General features: G+C 46.8%; 1 protein-coding gene across 11 annotated transcripts in view; it reads right to left on the bottom strand.

Annotated features, from left to right (window-relative positions):
- BLTP1 (bridge-like lipid transfer protein family member 1) overlaps positions 1 to 23,065 on the bottom strand; it is a 754,177-nt gene that overhangs the window by 362,301 nt on the left and 368,811 nt on the right. For all 11 annotated transcript variants that reach the window (XM_082243836.1, XM_082243839.1, XM_082243842.1 and 8 more), the window contains exons 29-32: positions 21,022 to 21,092; positions 12,404 to 12,577; positions 9,746 to 9,866; positions 9,192 to 9,332 (exon numbers count right to left, since the gene is read on the bottom strand). In XM_082243836.1, coding sequence (XP_082099962.1) covers positions 9,192 to 9,332; positions 9,746 to 9,866; positions 12,404 to 12,577; positions 21,022 to 21,092 — 507 coding nt within the window. The remainder of the gene's footprint in view (positions 1 to 9,191; positions 9,333 to 9,745; positions 9,867 to 12,403; positions 12,578 to 21,021; positions 21,093 to 23,065) is intronic.

Genomic DNA, 23,065 nt, shown 5'->3' with positions numbered 1-23,065 from the left:
CGACCAAGTCGCCGCCTTACACACCTGGGCCACAGAAGCCCCATGACGACAGGCCCAAGATGTACTCAGAGATCTTGTAGAGTGCGCCTTCACAGGCACAGGGGGAACTTTCCCCTTCACAGTATAGGCCTGTTCCACAGTCTGTCTGATCCATTTGGCAATGGTAGAGGCCGACGCAGCCAAGCCCTTCCGAGGTCCCTCAGGAAGGACAAACAAGGAATCCGACTTGCGGAAAGATTCAGTCGATTTCAGGTAAACCCTAATCGCCCGAACAACATCCAAGGAATGCAGCTCCACCTCCTTCGGATGTTTGGGCTTCGCGCAGAGCGAAGGCAGGACAATGTCCTCATTGATGTGAAAATCCGAAACTCTCTTCGGAAGAAAAGAAGGGTTGGGTCGCAAGACCACCTTATCCAGATGAAGGACCAAGTACGGAGACTTGCAGGACAAAGCCGCCAGCTCCGAAACCCTACGAGCCGAAGTTATCGCCACCAAAAAAGCGACTTTTTTGGACAACATGGACAACGAGATCTTCCTGATCTGTTCAAAAGGAGCGTGTTGTAACACGGACAGCACAAGGTTCAAGTCCCAAGGAGGCAAGGGTGCCCTCCTAGGAGGGACCAGATGTCGCACCCCTTGAACAAAGGTACTAACCAAAGAGTTAGACGCTATAGGACGTTGAAAGAGAACGGCCAGCGCAGACACCTGACCCTTGACCGTAGCCAACGCATACGCTGGTCGACACCCGTCTGAAGGAAGGACAACACCCTAGACACAGAGTATGTGCGAGGTGAAAACCCCCTGGACTCACACCAGGCAACATAGGCCTTCCAAGTACGGTGATAGACCTTCCCCGAGGAAGACTTCCTCGCGTTAATCAAAGTGTGAATGACCTCCGGAGAGAGACCCCTATCCTTCAGGACCCGGTTTCAACAGCCAGGCCGTCAAAGCCAGCGACTGTAAAGCAGGATGGAATATCGGCCCTTGAGACAAGAGATCTTCTCGAAGAGGCAGACGCCAAGGAGCGTCGACCGCCAGGTTCACGAGATCCGCGTACCAGGACCGGCGAGGCCAGTCCGGTGCCACAAGAATCACCGCGTGTGGTTCCGAGTTCAACCTGCGAAGGAACCTGGGCAGCAATTGAATCGGCGGGAACGCATACAGCAGCCGATACTGGTGCCACGGGGCCACCAACGCGTCGGACGCGTCTGCCCGAGGATCGCGCGTCCTTGCCACGCACCTTTTTACCTTGTTGTTCAGACGAGACGCGAACAGGTCCACTTCCGGAAGACCCCACTTCGCGCACAACATCTGGAAGACAGCCGGGTGGAGAGACCATTCCCCCTGATCCAGGGTCTGGCGACTCAGATAATCCGCCTGCCAGTTCTCCACCCCCGGAATGTGTACCGCCGATATCGCCAGGACATGAGTCTCGGCCCAAGAAAGAATGTCGGCCACTTCCCGAGCCGCTCGGGCACTCCTGGTGCCCCCTTGGTGATTGACGTAAGCCACCGCCGTGGCATTGTCCGTCTGCACCCGAACCGGACAGCCGCGCAGCCTGTCCGTCCAACGGTGAAGGCAGAGAGTTATCGCACGCAACTCCAGAATGTTGATCGGAAGGGAGGATTCCTCCTCCGATCAAGTCCCCTGGGCGGACAGAACGCCCAGAACACCACCCCAGCCCGGCAGGCTGGCATCCGTGGTGATCACCGTCCATGAAAGAGGACGAAAAGACTTTCCCCCCGACACCGCCGGGGACTGGAGCCACCACAGAAGATCTCTTCTGGTGCGAAGGCTCAACGAAATCTGGACATCCAGAGACTGCGGACGCCCGTCCCACTTGGACAGAATCTCCGCTTGGAGACCCCTCGTGTGAAACTGGGCAAAGGGAATCGCCTCGAAAGCCGAGAACATCAGACCCAGACACCGCATGCACTTCCGCAGGGATGAGCACGGAACGTCCCTGAGGGACTGGACTTCTCCCTGAAGAACCTTGATTTTGTCGTCCGGTAGGAAGACCTTCGCTTGGACCGAGTCCAGGATCATTTCCAAATAGGGAAGACGAACCGCCGGGCACAGTGTCGATTTTGGATAATTTATCGTCCAACCAAACTCCTGCAGAGTCTGCACCGTGACGGACAGATCCTTCTCCAGACCCTGGCTGGTCGCAGATCGAACCAGAATGTCGTCCAGATACCCCAGGACAGAGATGCCCTGGGCCCTTAACAAGGCCAGCAGTGGTGCAAGCACCTTGGTGAAAACCCGCGGAGCCGAAGCGAGGCCAAAAGGCAACGCCACGAATTGGTAGTGATCCTCCGCAATGGCGAATCGAAGGTACCTCTGGTGACCCTCGAAAATGGGGATGTGTAGGTACGCATCCTTCAGATCGATGGAGGCCATGAATTCCCCCGGAACCAGGGCAGCCACCACTGACCGCAGAGATTCCATGCGGAACTTGCGAACCCGCACAAAGCGGTTTAGAGCCTTCAAGTCCAGCATTGGACGAACCTTGCCCTCCTTCCTGGGTACAGTGAACAGATTTGAATAGAACCCCCGAAATCTGTCCCGATGAGGCACCGGGACCACCACTCCCTGAGCTCTCAGGTCCCGCACCGCCAGGTGCAGATCCCGCAAACGCTCCGGAGACAGTTGAAGATTTGAGGGAAAAAATCTGCTCTCCGGCCGAGAGAGAAACTCGATCTTGTAACCAGATCGAACGATTTCCTGAACCCACCTGTCCCGAACACGGGCCAGCCAAGGTTGTAGAAAACCGAGCAAGCGTCCCCCCACCCCAGAACTGGGTGAGGGCGCCCCTTTAGGCCGCACTGTTGTGGGCAGCGGATCCGGATTGGCCGGACTTCTGCTTACCTGTCCACGGCTTCTTTTGAGAGCCCTGACCTTTGAACGGTTTGCCCTTAAAGTGCGGCCGAAAGGCACGAAAGGACCCCTGAGAGGGTCGAAAGGAAGCATGCTTCTTACCAGGAGCCGACTTAGCCTTCTGGGATTGGGGTAAGAGCGTGCTCTTACCCCCAGTGATCCCCTTAATCAGAGTATCCAAGGATTCGCCAAACAGACGAGAACCGTCATAAGGGAGATTGGCTAAAGTCTTGCGAGAAGATTGGTCCACCGACCAACACTTCAACCAAACCAAAACGGCGAGACAACACCGCCACACCGTGTACACGTGCGGCCAACGGGACCATATCCAAGTCCGCATCGCACAAATACATGACACCCTGATGGATTTGATCCACCATGTCCAATGTCGCCTGCGGGGCTGAGTCAGCCACCAAAACGCGTCTAAGCACCTGCGTCCAACTCGCGACCGCCTGGGCCGCCATAAGGGAAGCAAACAGAGCTTTTAGCATAGAACCCATAATAGAATAGGTATGACGGGCAAGAGACTCCAGCCTCTTGTCTGTAGCATCCCGGAATACCGGGGTATCCTCAGCAGGAATTGCAGTGGACTTATACAGAACCGCGATCGCGTGATCCACAGGAGGTGGTACACACCAACGCTCGTCAGTAGCGGGCGTGAAGGGATAACGCAGTTTAAAACTACTGGGTACCGCAAAAGGTTTGCGAATATTACGCCATTGTTCCTTAACGGCGCTCTGAAAATCATCAGTGCAGGGAAAAACCTGCGATGTTTTGCGCCTTCTCTTTGTCCCATAAGCTGCCAAAGCAGCAGGCGGACACGGTTCATCTTGCAAGCGCAGCGTTTGTTTGATGGAAGCAACCAAGTCATCCATGAGTGCAAGCTCTTCAGACGAGCCAGGGGGAGAACTATCCACCCCTTCAACCTCAGCCTCCACCTCGGACCCCACAAGATCCAGGGAGGAACGGGACCCCGACAAGGAGACCCCGGCCATATCAGCCCCCGCACCATCACCCTCTGAACCAGAGGAAATTGAAACTCTGGACCTTTTTGTGGATTGAGCAGCCACCAACATTTGCACCTGGGCAGCAAGATTAGCCACAATCACAGCCAAATCCCCCCCTGGGGGAGAAACAGCAGTCCCCTGGCTACCCACCAATGTGGCAGGAAATTTGCCCTCCTGAGAATCCATTGCCCCACAAAACTTATGCTGACAAGAAAGGGTTAACTGCCCCCTTAACAAGCGCGGCGAGCGCAGCCCACCGCCACACACACAAGCCTAATGAGACCCCCACAGGGAGAGCACAGAAAACAGGCAATGGATACAGGCAGATAGAAAAGTTAAAAAACCTGAGGGGACCCCTGTAGTAGCTGCTGCTGCGATCGGTGCACATCAGGAAAGAGGAAGTGATGCAATCAGGGCGCTCTTGTAAAGCCTATGAGAGGCTACAAGAAAATGGCCGCCCGCATTGAAAACATGCGGCCGGGGCGATGCAGGCAAAATGGCGGCGCTTGGCGCCGAAAACGCCGCTCCCCCGCTCTGCGATGTAGCACATCACCCATGTAAAAATCAACATGGCAGGTCGCCGCAGCGACCGCTGTACAGTGCCCCCAACATGACCAAAGGCATGCCCCACAGCACACAGCGCTTCACACAGTAACAGGCAGACACACAGTGCCACACAGCCCCCCCTCCTGCAGCCCACAGCGTGCAGGCAGAATGACAGGGAGCCAAATAGTGTGAATAGAGGCAGGTTACACAGTCCCAGACTGACACCCCCCCCGACAGACAGGTCCCCACATAAGTACACTTACCTTCTAATGACGCGGGGGACCCGCACAGGCGAACAAACCGCAGCACATGAGGCAGGGAGAGTCGCATCCAGGACGCACGAAACCGGGGTTAAGAAACCACACAGCGTCCAGTGAGGTAGCCACCTCACCAAGCATCCCTGCACCGAACAGGGATGGGTCGTTCACTGCGCCAGGAGCGATACCTGGCTGAACGCTCGATGGCAGGCCGGGAAAACCACTGACCCACAACCTGCGACCAGGGGGATCAGCCCGAGTCCCAGCCCGCACGAATCCTCTTCATCAGAAGAACTAACTAACGCTGACAAAATGAACAGCTAAGCAAACAGAGAGAAAAAACTCAAACAAAATCAAAAAAAGAATAGAGAAAAGGCTGAGACAAATGCCCCAGCATAGAGACATCCAGCTACTCCTGACAAGCTAGACATTGAAACTGGAGTATGGATACAGGAAGTGGGAGGGTATTGACTGAGGGGACCACCCCCTGGGGGTGGGATGTGTTAAAACTTTTATATTGACATATTCTGTTGCCTAGCTACTCCTTCGGAGCAAAGTCTAATACCCCATTGTGACGAATATGAAGAGGGCGGCGACTGTCGGAGGACGTAAGAGAAAAAGAGTTTGACACCCCTGCTCTATACTCTGAACCAGCTGCAACGCTGACTTTGCCAAATTCAGAAACCAACCCAGACGTTTTAAAAACTGAACTGCCTGTAACACATTCTGGCTTAGAGTAGAAGCCGACCAGTCTATAAGTATTAGATCATCCAGGTACCCTACCACTGCTATCCCTTAAGACCTTAGAATAGCCAATACTGGAGCTAGGGTTTTTGTGAACACTTGCGGAGACGTGGCTAGCATGAAGGGCAAGGCCACAAACTGAAAATTACTGTCTCCCACCCACCGCAAAGCGCTAAAACCTTTGATGGGCCAGAGAAATTGGCACGTGAAGGTATGCATCCTTGATGTCTATGGATGTTAGAATTCTCCTCCTTGCAGAGAGGCCATGACTGAGCGAACTCACTCCATTCGGAATGTGGGAATGTTTAAGAATTAGTTCAGAGCTTTAAGATCCAGAAAAGGTCTCACATCTCCATTTGGCTTGGGGACTACGAAAAGGTGTGAGTAAAAGCCCCTGAATTTCTCGTCGTTTGGAACTTCTGTATCACTGCTTGAGACTTCAGATGATCCAAAGTCAGAAAGAAGGATCCTCTTTTTTTAGAGGATCTGCAGGTATGTTTGACCTTACAAACCGAGGATGAGGTAAAACCCGGAATTCTAGTTTGTACCCCTGCCAGACTGTGGAAATAACCCAGTTGTCCTGAATGATTTCCACCCAGGCCTACAAGAACTGAAGCAGCCTTCCCCCCACCTGACTGAGTAGGTGCATTCGTTCACAAGGTAGATTTAGAGCTAGGCTTGGTAGGCCTCTGGGCCCAGGGTTTCTTCTGCCATTGACCTAAAGGCTTGGCTCTAGATCCAGATGGCTGAGGCCGTCGAAACTGCCTGGGATTAGAAGTACTGTGAACCTGAATTTTAGACACCTTAAAAGAAGGACGTTTACTTCTCCTCGTAACTGGTAGAAGCGCACTCTCCCCCCAAAAAAAAAAAATCTTTTGGATATATTTGTCCAGATCGTCACCAAATAGGCGTTTCCCATGAAAGGGAAAGCCAGCTAGCAATTTTTTACATGGTAATTCCGCAGACCAACTGTTTGGCCACAGGATTCTGCACATATGTGCCGTATGGAGTCCCTAAAAGCATCTACTGCAAAACACAAAGCCCAAGGAAAATATGCTAAATCTTAGTAGACTCTCCCTGAGAATGAACACTCCTGGACACCCATTTAATACGGTCTTTCAAAGATTGACAAACTAATATAGCCGCCACTGCCGGTTGTATTGCAGACCCTGCAATAGCAAAGGAAAATTTTAGTAAAGATTCCAATTTCTTATCAGCTGGATCTTTAAACACTTGAGAATTATCTACAGGACAAGTTAAATTTCTGTTTACCGAAGAAATAGCAGAATCCACTGTAGGCATACTCCATTTTCTTGTGAATTTTTCCTCCATAGAATACAACAAAGAAAACCTTTTGGGAGGAATAAAAATCCTATCTGGATGATCCCAATCAGCATATACTATCTGCTTTAAAAGCGGATGTAAGGTAAAAGCCTGAGAATTTTGAGGAGGGCGTAACGAGCCTAATGAGGAAAAAGAGACTTCAGAAATCTCTAAGGGAGGTAACTTAAATCCAGACCGTACCATTTCAGTGAGAGACTGAATTAACAATCTCTGTGATTGATCGGCTGAGAGTGGCTCCTCAGACCCTGACTCCCCAGAAGTGGAATCCTCTGCGTGGTCTTTTTCTAAGCCATTTACAGCTACCTCTTCCAAATCCTCTGCCCAATCCTGAACTAAAACAGGGGGGGGGGGGGGGAGGGGGCTCAGGTGAGGGGGATCTATCACGTTTCCTCCCTCCTTTGGACACTGAAGCAATTATGCCAGAAATTTTTCCCACAAGGCCAGCTAAAGCTGATGCCAAATTGTCCTTAGTGTCGTAGGCTGAGACAGAAGCACTAGGTGTGGCTACTATGGCTAGGATCTTCCAATCCTGACAGTGGCACACTTGTGCCCCTTCCCACTGTGCCCACCCCCCAGTTCCTTTTTCAGAAGGACATTGCTACAGACAAGAAAACTTGAAGTACTCTTTAGTGTACTCAAAGCTTGTGCAAAGCTGTAACAGCTTATCACACACAGCACAGTTATCCCAAAGTAACAGAACCTGTCAGTGCCTGTAAACATCCACCCACAGTGACTCACGGACCCAGCTGCAGCTCCGCTCTGTGTCCCATCCAGCTTCTGACAGAAGCTCACACCATTGGGAACGCTCCTCAAATGCCGCGCTGTCTTCGCCCCTTACTGCGCATGTGCAGCATGCTACATGCAGGTCTCTATGCCACATGCATGCCAACACATCATGGACACGCCCCCTCTCGCCTCCACATGCATGCTCGTGCATGTATATAGGCTGTACTTGCGTGCGATCTCCCACCACAGGGATGGCCACCAAAGGTGCTCCCTGAACCTGAGCCACAGAGGGTAAGCGGATGCGCGGGCGGGATGTACAAAGTCCCACCGCCCCCCAAGCATCAGGGGGATTGAGAGCAGAAAAGGGCATCCAAGGTACACAGGCCACAGCTGAATACACATACTGCCTCTTGTGGAGACATAAAACATGGCACCCAGTATCTGTTAAATTAGAAGGTAACAGTGCATCATACTTAAAGCGGAGTTCCGGGCACAAAAAATATATATTTTTTTTGTGCCCCTCCGCTAGGTTTGCCGCACCTGAAAAGGAATTGGATAGTTATTTTTTTTTTTTTTTTGTTTACTCACCTTTTTATTGAAGATCGTAAATACTCACCTATGACAGCTTCCTCCTCCAGCGCCGAGGCTCACCCCGTCACTTCCTGCCTCGCGATGATTCCTGGGAGCTAAACGTCATAGCTCCCAGGAATCAATGCGCCGCATCGGCCCCGCTCGTCATTTCCGGGCGACGCCGCATTCCCCTGCTAAACAGCTTCTGGGCATGCCCAGAAGCTGTTTAGGAATGTGGCGCCGCACAGGAAGTGACGAGAGGGGCCGGTGCAGTGCATTCTGGGACACAAAGACGCGGAAGAAGACAGAGAAGAGGACCGCGCCGGCTTCAGCTGCCCACAACCGAGATGGAAACGCTGTGGAAGAAAATTTCTAAGTAAGTATTTCTTCTAAAAGGTAAGTGCGAACCGGGAGAGATCAGAGGCTAGCCATTGTGGAATGTGCTAGCCCTGACTGTCCCGGGGGTATGTTCAGGAAAAAAACGTTTCTCTGCCCGGAACTCCGCTTTAAAGTGAACTTACCATTCCCACCGCAAGTTTCTGTCTATAGCTAGAATCCAAACGTCACCCATTACGGCCGGTTCTGTCACTTGTCGACCTTTAAGGACCAGGTCCCCCTAATTTTTGGGGCCACTCCTTTGGACCTGCAGGGCACCCTGCTGCCACGCCTTTGGAGTTAATCTTACCAAGGTTCCGGATCCCAGGGTCCAGCGCTCAAGAGAGTCACATTACAGGCAATACCTCGTTCCCTTTACCGAGGCTCAGGTACCATCCTTTTAGTCTTCCACTTTCGAATGGATCTGATTGCCAATCCCCTTGGATCCAGAGATCTTACCCGGGATTGTAGCATATGGAGAGCTTCTCCAACCATGACCATCACCTTTAAGACACTGGCGAAAAAATTGAGGTACTTCCTGTATGGGAGGGGTTATATAGAGGGGGCCTTCCTGTCTTTTTGGTTGTCAGTGTCCATTCACCTATAGGTGGTGTATAACCCAGATAGTAATTATTATGGCTGCTCTGTTTCCCGTGATGTACGATAAAGAAATATCATTATTGGGTAATGCTGCACATTAAAAATATTTGGCTACATTTGTAAGAGTTCTGAAGCAAATCATCACCTTGGGAATGGAAACATTGGCTTGCAGTCCCTTGATTTTCACATTATCCTGGGTTAGCACAGATTTAGTTTGTGTTTGATTTGTGCTCCCTTTAACCTGAGTCTCGGGCTTGGCCAATTTATTATCTTGCTTTGAAGAGAGCTGGAAAAAAACAGTAATACAGATGGTTACTTCCATAAATCGATCAAGACCATTAAAAGTACCACTGCATAGCATGATTCAGTAAATAGTACCCTGGAGCTCCTAAATAGAAGACAATATATTGCTTTCACAGTAACAGGTTTTATGAGAGCACCAATATATTTTCCAGTACAAGCACATAAATTATACACAGCCCTAATGTAAAGATTATAGTTCCATTCTTCATGATTACACCAATATAATGCCCAGACGTTTACTAGGAATTATATATTGTCTTTCCTTTCTTCTTGTGTTCCCACTAAGGTCTTGTACACCACACTCAGTTCAACATTTAGCCTATATAGCATACATATTCTGAAAATAAAATATAAAAAATGTTATTACAGTGACGCGAGGAAAAAAAAATTGCGTACATTTTCCGAGAACGTAGTTTTGCTGTTCTGAACGGCTTCTTTTAGCACCTTTGTGTGCAGATCATCAACAATTGCAGCTGGATGTCTTGTACTGGTGAAATGAACCATGGCTTCTATGTACCTGACAGATAAAGAGGGGAAAGAATGTCGGATTATAAAAAAAAACAAAAAATGTATTACCTGCCCTTGTGGTACAAGAACGCAAACACACAAAGACACTAATATTGTAATAGCTGCCACTATCTTAATTGCAGAAGTATTGCATCTTGATGTCTAAGGGTTTTTGTATATATAAAACCTTATTTTTATACTGTAAAATATGACCGAAATTTTGTTTCTTTTTCATTGTTTTGAAATACAGATTAGAAATAATTTCAGAACTTTAAATCTGTATGCACTTGTGTGAATTTTGTGTTTTGTATTTTAACTTTCAGGCTCTAAAGCCAAATGGTCAATCCACTCAAATTTTTCAGTTATAGATGGAGTCTGATGGACTGAGTCACCAATTGTTTTTTCCTCACTTTTTGCCATTCAGTATTGATATCTCCCTGAAACAGCTCTCCTTTGGGGTTTTAGGTGTTCCCATCCCTCCTGTGACACTCTCTATAATACAATCAATTAAGGAAACAATGTATTTAGGTCAGTTTCATTATAGTTATTTTTCTAAGCGTATACATTTTAAACTGTTGTTAAATCAGTTTTTTTTAAAATGTTGCTTATCTGCTTATAATTTCTGTCTGTAGAACTGATAGTTATTACACTGTGGCTGACAATTCACACTTTTCTGTGCAAGTGTTCATGTATTTTTACATGCAATATTAACAATCCTGCATCTTTATAAACTGCTATTGACATTAATGATCTAAATAATATGTATTGATGCGTCCAAAAAGGTACATCAAGTATTGCACAAATGCAAACTAACACAATTTAAAATTTCAGTTTAATTGCATATATTTGAATGAGCCCTGAAGAAAAACACAATCATCTGGCATATGCAGGAATCTGACTTTTTAAATGTAAACTATTTTAACTGGGCAAGATGTACAAATGAGCATTGCATGAAAACACTCCACCTGTCACAGGGTGTGTGATGATGTCATCACTACGTTATGCTTGTCACTCCGCGTACGTTTTGTTTCAAAAAGACGTCATCCAGGGGCATTCAGCTTTTTTTAAGGCTCAGTTTGTACATTTTGCTGTACACTAAAAATTTGTGAGTACCGATCCTTTTTTAAAATAAATGCTTCAACCTAAGTACTGCACAGTATGGAGCCCTCTTTTGTGTTTTTTCTTGCAACATGGCTGAGTTAACTACAGAGCTGCTGTTTGTGATTAGAGCGTTTGGTTCCTGGTTGCTCTCTGGATCACATATTGAAGGACTGTAAGACCTCCTGATCTGTGGGTTCCATTAGTCCTGGTAAGCAGTTTGATGTGATGGTGGAGGAGCACTTGGAGGATTATTCGCTAAACACAAGTCTTTAGGCTCGGTTTCCACTAGTGCGACTTGCTGTGCGACTTGACACATGTCAAGTCGCACAGCAAGTCAAAAGCCATTGATTTCAATTCGGCCCGTTTCGACTGCCGCGACTTGAGTTGCGGCGACTTCAAAAGTAGTTTGTGCACTACTTTTGAGCCGGCTTCAGTGCGACTTCCCTCTATAATGAGGGACAAGTCTCACTGAAAGCAGCAAACAACTTTAGCTACGAAGTCGCGCTAGAAGTAGCATGACTTCGTAGTCGCGGTAGCGGAAACCGAGCCTTAAGCATGGTGTGTCAACACTTATGGACTTTATGTCACTTATTTAAAGCACTGTGTGTGTGTGTGTTTTTTTTTTTATGACACTGTAGGTGTGTTTTTTAAATTTCTTTTAAAGAGTTTAAAGAGATAGCACAAACATTTATTTGGTTTATATGTTTTGCATTGTTAGTGTTTGAACAATAGTGAGTGCTGCTGTCTTACGTTTATATCTGTACTAAGCCCTTTAGCGCAGTTGTTTTTTTTTTGTTTACTTTGTATATTTATAAAATACTGTTTTACCTTTAAAAACGTATTAGCAGCAATACAATTGTTCTATGTCTTCAGTGGGTTTGCAAGCTTCTAGGTTACTTAATTACTATTGTGTGTAATTTTTAAGTGTTAGGCATGCATTAAGTCCAACATAACATGTGTTTACAATAGATACTAATAATGCGTTAGTTTTATACTGTATTTGGATGCATTCTTTAAAATAATTATCTTTCTAAGAAAATATAACCATCTATTTGTCATAGGTGTGAGTGAAAATAGTTTTGCTCTAACTGCTATTTAGGGCAACAGGCTTAAGGAAGCATTTAATGGATCTTTAGAAATTCCTCTTTATAAAGTTTTCCATATACATTAGGTGTTTGCAATTTTGGATTTAAACATACAAAACAGCAAATGTGCGACACCAACGAGAAAAAAAATGTAGTAACTAGGATACATAATTCACAATTTAAAGAAATTATTGCAAAACTAATGTATGGAAGGATTTTTTCAGTAAGCATCTACATTTTAAAGCAAAAGATCTACAAAATGGAACAGCTTTTATATAATATGCGCTTTTTTTTTTTTATGTAGAAATATAATTTGCATAACATTTTCCATTTGATAAAACTAATAGAACTATAGTTGTACCTGTCCAATGCCTCTGCAACTAACGGGCTAAGAACAATATCCACTGTACCCTTGACTTCTACAATTGCTGTTGTGCGAGTGTGAGATACTGGTTGATCTAGAGTCCATTCTTCGGTGAGTGTCTCATCATCTGTGTTTTCCATTGCCTTCTTCTCCAGAGGAGTGTATGGAGTACTGAATATTAAGAAAAAAACAACATACATTATAGCAAAAGAAACATTTTTCTGACCACTGATAAGGTTCCAGAGGAGCAGTTCCACTGTGCCAAGGGCTGGAGTGGGTCAAATGTACAGGCAGAAAACACTACAGAAACACCTAACAACACTGAAGTACAAAAATATGGAAGCCATTTCTGTTAACATGTTATAATATAGTTAACATTACTTTTAGGTAAAACACCCCTCAAGAGGGAACAGCCTCTTTTAAACAGCAGCCTGCAAACTTTGCGGCCAAAAGAAGCATCCGCAGATGCCAAAGTATCTACCTTATAGAATTTTGTGAAGTATGCACCGAAGACCAAGTCGCCGCCTTCCAAACTTGCGATATTAATGCCTGATGATGGAAGGCCAAAGAATCATTCAGCACCCAAGTAGAATGTGCCATAACAGGGAATATGGAACCTGACCTTTAATGGAATAGGCCTGAGTCACAGTCTGTCTGATCCATCTGAAGAAAGTAGCTGGAGAAGTGGCCAGCCCTTTTCTTGATCCATCCATAAACACAAAAAGCGAGTCCGACCTCCAAAATGACTCAGTAGCTACCAGGTACACCGGAATCGCACAAACTACATCCAAGGTACGCAAAGCAAATTCCTTGGGATGAGTCGGCTTGGGACACAAGGAAGGCAACACAATGTCCTCATTCAAATGGATGTCAAAGACAACTTTGGGCAGGAATGATGGACAGGGACAAAGAACCACTTTAACCCTATGGACCACTAAATAGGGACTGCAACAGGATAATGCGGCCAATTCCAATACCCTGCAGGCCGAGGTAATAGCCACCAAGAATATCACCTTCTGGGATAACGTAGGCAAGGGAATCTCCAGAATATTCTCAAATGGGGGTTTCTGGGAACCGAAAGTACTAAACTTAAATCCCATGGCGGCAAAAGAGACTGTACAGGTGGAGCCACATGTCAAACCCTCTGAGTGAAGGTACGAGCTAAAGAGTGTGTGGCTAGCGGTCGCTGAAAGAGGATTGCCAGGGCAGACACCTGGCCTTTGATGGTACTCAAGGCCAACTTCTGATCAACGCCCTGTTGAAGAAAGGTTAAGATCCGAGCCACAGAAAAGGATCGAGGATAAGGGCTAATTGACTCAAGAAAAGTACGCTTTCCACGTACGATGGTATATCTTGCTGGAAGAAGACTTTACCATAGTAGGTAGCCAGTGAATCACGACCTGTGGTTCCCGAAGTTTGTCTAGAGTAAGGACCAACCTGGTCATAATTAGAATCAGACCTAGGTAAATCAATTCCCTGGACAGGGATAGGGGGACTTAAGTAGTTTGGACATCACCTGAACCTTTGCAGGAATTAAATCCACACAAGAAGACTCGGGACCTAAAAAACCTGAAAAGTACAAGCTTTATCCCCCCTTCTGGGTACCCCCAAAAGAATCATTTTGTGGATCCCCTTGATGCTCATGAAGGAGGTCCACATAATCGGAAACCAGAAAAGATGTTCCCCCACCCCAATAATGGGTGAGGGCAGACCTTCATGCTGAAGGCGTCTTGTCTGCGGGTCTAGAGAAGCTAGCTCTAGGCTTACCCGACCAAGGATGCTTGGAACTTCCCAGGGAAGATTTGAAAGATCTATTTTCCTTATTCTCCATCCCAGAAGCACAAAATAATTTTCTATGTGCTGAGAAGGAGGGCCCCCATCTGCGACAAGACCCCTTCCCTTTCCTAGATTATGGCAGGAAGGTACTCTTCCCCCCCACCCTGATACCCTTAATGATGTCATCGAGGGTAGCCCCAAACAGGTGATTGCCTTGAAAGGGCAGATCAATGAGAGCTTTCTTAGAGGCTTGGTCTGTGGACCAATTCTTAAGCCACAGCATGCACCTAATCACCACCGCTGAAACAGAAAGGTTGGATAGCACAGGAGCTGTATCCAAAGCTGCATCACAAATAAACTGCAGCCCATGGATCAACTGGTCTGCTAATTCAACATAAGTAGTGGGGAGCTGTTCACCCCCCAGGCCCTGGTGCAAAAGCTTGGCCCATTCAGTTAGGGTCTGGGACACCAGGGTTGAGGCAAAGACTGGCCGCAATGTCGAACTAGCCATAGTAAACATGCTGCCTGCCACAGCTTCCGCTTTCCTGTCAGTCGGGTCCTTAAAGGACGGGGATTCCTCTACTGGGATCATGGTAGCTTTGTTTAAACTGGAAAAAGGAGGGTCCACCACTGGTGGACTAGTCCACTTTTTTAAAAGAGATTCCTGCAAAGGGTAACGTACAGCAAAACGTTTGGGGACCACAAATGGTAATTTTGGTTACTCCCATTACTTACAGGAAGAACTGTCAAAATAAGGCACATAAGGAAACAACTTTGGAGCGCGACGTGACTTATGTCTACCAAACGACACAGCCACGTCCGTACCTACATCAGCAGCATCCTCTATTTTTAAAGTCTCACGCACTGCAGTGATAAGTGCGTCTACCAGCGCTTTTTAGTTCGTTGCTGCGACCATGTAGGAATCATCCTCACTATCGGATGGATCTGGGGTTGTGATATGTGTCCACGGCGGCATCAGGCTCCTAATCAGATGAGAGACTGAGCAGGGAAAGGCGAGGGATGCTTCCTCCTGGGCTGTTGCCCACACGCTGCATCCACCTGGGACACTAAGGAGTGCAGGACGACCGTCAATGCAACCATGGGAAGCTGAGGTTCCAAGAGACCTGCCATCTCCATGAGAGGGTCAGTGAGGGAAATGTGACCCTGAGGCTCCATAAGAAAAGGAAGACCTTGCTGTACAAAAATGATCTTTTGGCACCACTAAAGTATCCCCCCAATCAGCAGAGAGAGAGATAACAGGGACCCCCAAGGACTCACCCTACGGATGAGAGGAGCGCCGAGAATTTGGATCCAGCATCACCATGGATCCCATCCCTATTCATATGTCCCGGACACAGGAGAAGAAAACTGAGGCGGAAGAGGAGGAGCTTCGGCATCCCCACGAGGCTTTGGTCCTTTCTAGCATCTCCTGGACTAAGGGAAAATGGCCCCAGTGACATCATCGGGCTACACAAACATGGCCGCCAGCTGGAGACCAGCCAGACTAAGGGAAAATGGCCTACGTGACATCGGGCTACACAAACATGGACGCAAACTCAAGACCAGCCAGACTAATGGAAAATGGCCCTGTGACATCATCAGTCTACTCAAACATGGCCACCAACTGGGGACCAGGCAGACTAAGTGAAAATGGCCGCCATCAGCTACAGCCTGCTGCCAGGATCTTCCCTGTACACTCTGCAACGCTGCACCCTCTGCAAGGGTACCCCCTCCAGAAGGTAGTACACACCTTAAGGGGAGACTCAGTTGCGCACTCTGCATCGGTCTCTGCACTGGGACCCCCTTGCACTATACCCACACTGCAAAAAGTGGGGCATGCACCTAGGGGTCTCTTACACTGGGACCCCTCCAGACTACCAGGGCAGGACCCACTATCCCAGGACCCTTACAGAGTAGGGATAGCAGGGGAGACCCCAGGGGTCTCCACTGCATCCTCTGCCCTGGGACCCCCACCAGGCTCCAAGTCCAGACAGGGTGGAAAGGGAGTGGGGGAAGCTCAGCTCAGGGAGGAGGGAAACTGCAGGCAGATCCGATCATCCCTGGAGGTTACCCCTGTCCACCCCCAAAAAAAAACACCAAAAGTAGAGAGGGGGGACTGTACTTACTCTTCCAAGGTGCAAGTAATGCTCCAGACAAAATTCTTGCCACTGAATCAGGGGAGCTGTCGACCAAGGGACTGCTGCAACTCAGACCCAAGCCGGGTCGCATGCGACCCTGCGAAACGTTTAACTTGCAGGCCAGCCTCTGTCTGGGAGGCTATGTCGCGGTTGACCTAGCACGTAGCTGCAGTCTGCATGTGCTCACTGGCTGGGCTGGGGGGACCACTGGATCTAGATTATCCAGCCCGTTGCCCAGCCCGAGAGTTGATTGCAGATCTCCCGAAAGAAAAAACAAAAAAGATGTAAGGAAGGAGAAAAAAATTGATAGGGCCATAGATCCTGACTAGACAGATTAAAACTGATTACCTAGAGCAGAGAGGGGGTTATATACCAAGCTGAGGACGGCCCATGGGCTTAGCCAGGTGTTTTTTGTTCTGCCTAGTCCTACTCCTGGAGGAGGCATTATAACCCAAAATTCATGATTTATGAAGCGCTGTGTCCGTCGATGAATGGAAGAGAAAAGGGTATTTACAGTGTGATTTGCAGCATGTACTTATGATCTTGGGAACAGGCCAGACAAAGGGGGGGGGGGGGGGGCGGAAGGACGGAAACCCTGGGCGCAAAAATTCACTGGGGGGCACAGCACAGGTGGAGTGCAGCGAGATGACATAGTGCAGGTCTGGCTAAATTCAGCCTGACGGTAGCTGTCGCTGAAGATGCACAGCAGTGTGCAGATTACCCTTGCTATCCATAAAAGAACATGTACAGCACACATAGTGCTCTTGTAGAGCTGCAACAGGTGCACAGTACTGGAGCCGTCTTCTGCACCTGGCTGGCACTAGTCTAGAAAGACCCATGTAAGAATTCACTGTCAGGCGGAATTACAGTCAGGTCCATTTGGGACATCGACACAATTCTAATCTTTTTGGCTCTATACACCACCACAATGGATTTGAAATGAAACAAACAAGATGTGCTTTAACTGCAGACTTTCAGCTTTATGTGAGGGTATTTACATCCAAATGAGGTGAACGGTGTAGGAATTACAACAGTTTGTATATGTGCCTCCCACTTTTTAAGGGACCAAAACTAATGGGACAGATTAACAATCATAAATCAAACTTTCACTTTTTAATACTTGGTTGCAAATCCTTTACAGTCAATTACAGCCTGAAGTCTGGCACATATAGACATCACCAGATGCTGGGTTTCATCCCTGGTGATGCTCTGCAAGGCCTCTACTGCAACTGTCTTCAGTTCCTGCTTGTTCTTGGAGCATTTTCCCTTCAGTTTTGTCTTCGGCAAGTGAAATGCATGCTCAATCGGATTCAGGTCAGGTGATTGACTTGGCCATTGCATAACATTCCACATCTTTCCATTAAAAAACTCTTTGGTTGCTTTCACAGTATGGTTCGGGTCATTGTCCATCTGCACTGTGAAGCGCCATCCTATGAGTTCTGAAGCATTTGGCTGAATATGAGCAGATAATATTTCCCGAAACACTTCAGAATTCATCCTGCTGCTTTTGTCAGCAGTCACAACATCAATAAATACAAGAGAACCCAGTTCCATTGGCAGCCATACATGCCCACGCCATGACACTACCACCACCATGCTTCACTGATGAGGTAGTATGCTTTGGATCATGAGCAGTTCCTTTCCTTCTTCATACTCTTCTCTTCCCATCACTCTGGTACAAGTTGATCTTGGTCTCATCTGTCCATAGGATGTTGTTCCAGAACTGTGAAGGCTTTTTTAGATGTTTGGCAAACTCTAATCTGGCCTTCCTGTTTTTAAGGGTTAACTAATGGTTTACATCTTGTGGTGAACCCTCTGTATTCACTCTGGTGAAGTCTTCTGTTGATTGTTGACTTTGACACACATACACCTACCTCCTGGAGAGTGTTCTTGATTTAGCCAACTGTTGTGAATGGTGTTTTCTTCATCAGGTAAAGAATTCTTCGGTCATCCACCACAGTTGTTTTCCGTGGTCTTTTGGTGTTGCTGAGCTTACCGGTGCGTTCTTTCTTTTTAAGGATGTTCCAAACAGTTGATTTGGCCATACCTAATGTTTTTGCTATCTCTCTGATGGGTTTGTTTTGTTTTTTCAGCCTAATGATGGCTTGCTTCACTGATAGTGACAGCTCTTTGGATCTCATATTGAGAGTTGACAGCAACATATTCCAAATGCAAATAGCACACTTGAAATTAACTCTGGACCTTTTATCTGCTCCTTGTAAACGGGATAATGAGGGGATAACACACACATGGCCATGGAACAGCTGAGCAGCCAATTGTCCCATTACTTTTGGTCCCTTAAAAAGTGGGAGGCACATATACAAACTGTTATAATTCCTACACCTTTCACCTGATTTGGATGTAAATACCCTCAAATTAAAGCTGAAAGTCTGCAGTTAAAGCACAGTTTGTTTGTTTTTTATTTCAAACCCATTGTGGTGGTGTATAGAGCCTAAAAGATTAGAATTGTGTCAATGTCCCAATATTTATGGACCTGACTGTATCTCTGTTCAACAGATTCCTCCTCATACTGACTCACTCGGAGGCTGGAACAGGAAGAGAGTGTGGTGTCGATGGTTCAAAGGAGAATCCACGTTGGTCGGATCTTATGTGAGTAATAACAACAAAAGCAGCAGGCAGTCCTCCTAAACATTACTTGACACTTTACTTCACAGATTGACAGTATAGTGAATCAGTAATAAACCTTTTCCTGAGAACAGGACTGGTGAACTCCTTGGGGAGTGTGGGGTTTTGTGATTGGGGGGGTTAGGGATTAATTATTTTATAACATTAGTCAGTAATGTGCAGCAGGAAGGGGTTAGTGTACTGCCACTGGCCACTGATGCATCAGTGACCAGTGGCAGTTAGTTACCTCCTTTGTGCTGTATTGGTACCAGTGTCAGTGTAAATTAACCCTTTTATGCTGCAGCATGAAGGGGTTAATAAACACTGCCACTGGCCACTAATGCAGCAAAAAGGAGGTAATTAAAACTGCCATTGCCCATCAACTGCAAGGGACATTTTAAACAGCAATATCACTGACCATCAGAGTAGAAAGATTAACCACTTCAAAACCCAGTCAATTCTAATATTTCTCAAATGCATGTATAATCATCATTTGTTTACTAGAAAATTACTTAGAACCCCCAAATATTATATATTTTCGGAAAGCAAAGGCCCATAAGAATAAAATGGTAGTTGTAATTATTTTTTATGCCATACAATATTTGCGCAGCAGTATATCAAACACAAATTTTCAGGAAAAATACACTTTGTTGAATTTTAGTGCTAACACACTCACACAATATAATAAGCAAATTTTTGTTAAAATATATATAAAAAAAGATTTTATGCCGAGTAAATAGATATACTCATCTATACATATAGATATACATAATAGATAGATATGTCATACTTTAGAACTACAATGCCTGTGAAATGGCGATAGACTACAATACATTTTATGATCCATAGGTGACGCTTTACAAGCCTGGGCAATGCAGCTGCTCAGGGCTGTACAGATGCCATGGCCTGATGCTTTGCTTCAAGGCAAAAACTGAATGGAATGGGACCACTCTGCAACTACATACAATGCACATGGCTGCAAGGCAGTGGGTTAAAACAGGCAACGAAGAAGTGGCATATTACCTCCTCACTGACTATCAAACACACTATGAAAATTGATCAGCCACGGATCATTTTTCAGATGGACAGCAATGATGCAGCACATTTTAGCGGGCCCTTTCAGCCCCCCTACCCCCCTCAGAGCCTCCTAGATCCCTTTAATACCATGCATCCTTCAGAGCCCAGCTCCCATTCCTTCCTTCCTTCTTCCCACTGAAAGTCCTCCTTAGACTAACACCAGCAATGCAGAGGAAGTTTTCCCCACTGAAACTAGTGCAGCACCATTGTTCCTCTTAGCAAAACCACTGACACAGAGACATTTTTCCTTCCAGTGACACCACAGACACCGGGACATTTTTTTTGCTTTGCCACTCATGGCCCCATATCTGTGCACTCATTTTAAACTCTTCAGTTTGCTGCATTGTAGCACAACTATTGGTACTATTTCAGTGCATGCCACAAACAATACATACAATTGGTCCGTATGCCACTGTTAGCTCCACCCACTACTCCCAGTGAGGCCCAGTTTGAAATCTTTGCCCTGGGCGTAGGATGACCTTGTCCTGGCACTGCCTGGGAGGCAAAGCTTTAAAGTGGTTGTAAACTCTTACATGTACCCATTGAAGGGACTATCCTCAAGTGATACACAGAGATGAAACAAATCCTCCTACATAAGTTGTATCAGTATATCTGCAGTCTTCTCTACTTCCATATAAAGTGCTGAATTTATAAGCTTGTTTGAGAGTTCAGAAAAAAGGGGGCAGAGAGCTGAATTTAAACTCTGCAGAGCGAGGAGTGGTCTGAGAGCTGATTGTAGGGAGACACCCAGCTCACAGGAAAAGAGCTCACATTTTCAATAAACTGTACTGCTATTTCTAATCTGGTATTGTATTGTTTTTCCTCTTTTCTCAATCAGACACTTCTTAGCACGCAAGACCTCTTAACCACCTGGCAAGATTTTCCACAATATATTTTAAAAGACAGAAGCTGTTGCAACCTATTTAAACATGGATAAAGTGAAATTACACACAAGTCTTTTAAACTGTTAAATAATGTAGTAATATGTAGACAACATACCTGGAGGAAGAACCCATAAGCTGCATCCCACGGTCAAGTAAGGCATTGGCTGACAAACCCTGTTTCACCACCTAAAGGCCAAAAGAAAAGAACTGACTTACAGTGTCATTGTAATTTTTACTAATGCATGGCAAAGCCACGACTAGAAAAGAGGAGACTGCAGACTGTGTATGCCCTGTATACTAAGCATGCTAAATCAAATAAACTGTAGAAGAAGATTTGATTACATTATTAGTAAGTGGGGATAGAGCAACCAACTAGGATTTCACCACTTAAAAAAGGGAGATGTTCAAGGCATACAGTACTTACAAAATTTGAATCTAAACTGCAGAATATTTAAAGGGGTTGTAAAGGCAGAAGGTTTCCTATCTTAATGCATTCTATTCATCAAGATAAAAAGCCTTCTGTGTGCAGCAGCCCCCCCCCCCCGCCCCCCTAATACTTACCTGGGGGTCCCTCTAGCTCCAGCGATGTTGTAGGAATGTCTCGGCTGTCTGGGACTCTCTTCCTCATTGGCTGAGACAGCAGCACGGCCCCATTGGCTTCTGCTGCTGACAACCAAAGTTAGTTAGCCAATGAGAATAGAAAGGGGACGGGGTCAGGCCAAAGCTCCGTGTTTGAATGGACACAGGAAGCTGTGACTTGGCTCTGGTTGCCCCATTTAAAGCTGCTAGCTGTGGGCGCACCCAACAGGAGGAAGGGGCCAGGAAAGCCTAAGAGGGACCCGAGAAGAGGAGGATCCGGGCTGCTCAGTGCAAACCCACTGCAACAGAGCAGGTAAGTATAACATGTTTGTTATTTTAAATTAAAATTAAAAAACCTGACTTTACAATCACTTTAATATCACAAAACATGCAAACAATTTAGAATCTGTATGAGAATCATTTTCTAATATTTAAAAATTCTAATATTTAAAAAAAATAAATAAAAAAAATGGATTTTTGTCTTACCATAAAATCCTTTTCTCTGAGGTTCACTGACGGCCACAGCTCCATGTCTTCTAGACCATTTTGCTTTATGCTGGTCTCTCTTCAGGAGTAGGACTAGGGGGAAACCTTTTTGGTTACGCCCCTGAGGCAGTCACAGAGGGTATACCATCACTTCCTGCTATAGGACTTCAGTTTGTAACAAGCAGTGTCAGAAGAACTTTTAACTCAGAGGGGTTGGGTGCTTTATCCATCAGTGAACCTCAGAGAAAAGGATTTTACGGTAAGACAAAAATCCAGTTATCTCTTTCGTTCACAGATGGACACAGCTCCATGTCTTCTAGACCAGCCCTCAAATTTTCCACTCGCCTGCTCGCATTTTGCGAGTGGAAAATTATGTAGGGCGAGCTCCGGGAGCCGCTCAGGGGAAGAGAGGAGAGGAAAGCCGACCAGCCAAAGGATTGGATAATGTCAGAGGGGCGGATCATCCCACTGTAACAGCTTTAATTGTAATTGCCGGGAGCTCGCTGACACACACAGTCCCGCCTTCTAGCCCGGCTTCTTTGATAGACAGAACACCTGGCCAACCAGGACGTGTGACGTCTATCAAAGAAGCCGGGCTAGGAGGCGGGACTGTGTGTGTCAGCGAGCGCTCGGCAATTACAATTAAAGCTGTTACAGTGGGATGATCCGCCGCTCTGACATTATCCGGCCAGCAGTGGCATACCGATGGAGGGGGTCAAGCCGGTACTCGCGCTGATCATCTCATGTTAAGGCAGCTGCTCCCTCAGTCTGTGCTGAGCTGCTCGCAGGGGCTGGAAGCAGGTGAGTGTCCAAGGATTTAGCAGCCTCCCTGTGTGACTGGATAGGAGGAGCGGTGGGGCGGCTGCATATAGAGGAATTGATCTTTCCATATTATTGCTGCAGCTGTTGGATGCCTGATTCTCCTCTCTGCAGGAGGAATATGGAAAGATCAATTCCTCTATATGCAGCCACTCCACCGCTCCTCCTATCCAACTTCTTTTTTCTTTTGCTGGCCCCCCAGTGCTGTACAGCCCCCCCCCTCTCCAGCCCCTTAGTGCTCTTCAGCCCTCCCAGTGCTCTTCAGCCCCCCCCTA

This window comes from Pelophylax lessonae (genome assembly GCF_965119305.1).
Source record: "Pelophylax lessonae genome assembly, chromosome: 1".
Taxonomy (NCBI): domain Eukaryota; kingdom Metazoa; phylum Chordata; class Amphibia; order Anura; family Ranidae; genus Pelophylax; species Pelophylax lessonae.
This window is presented reverse-complemented; position numbering and strand designations above follow the sequence as displayed.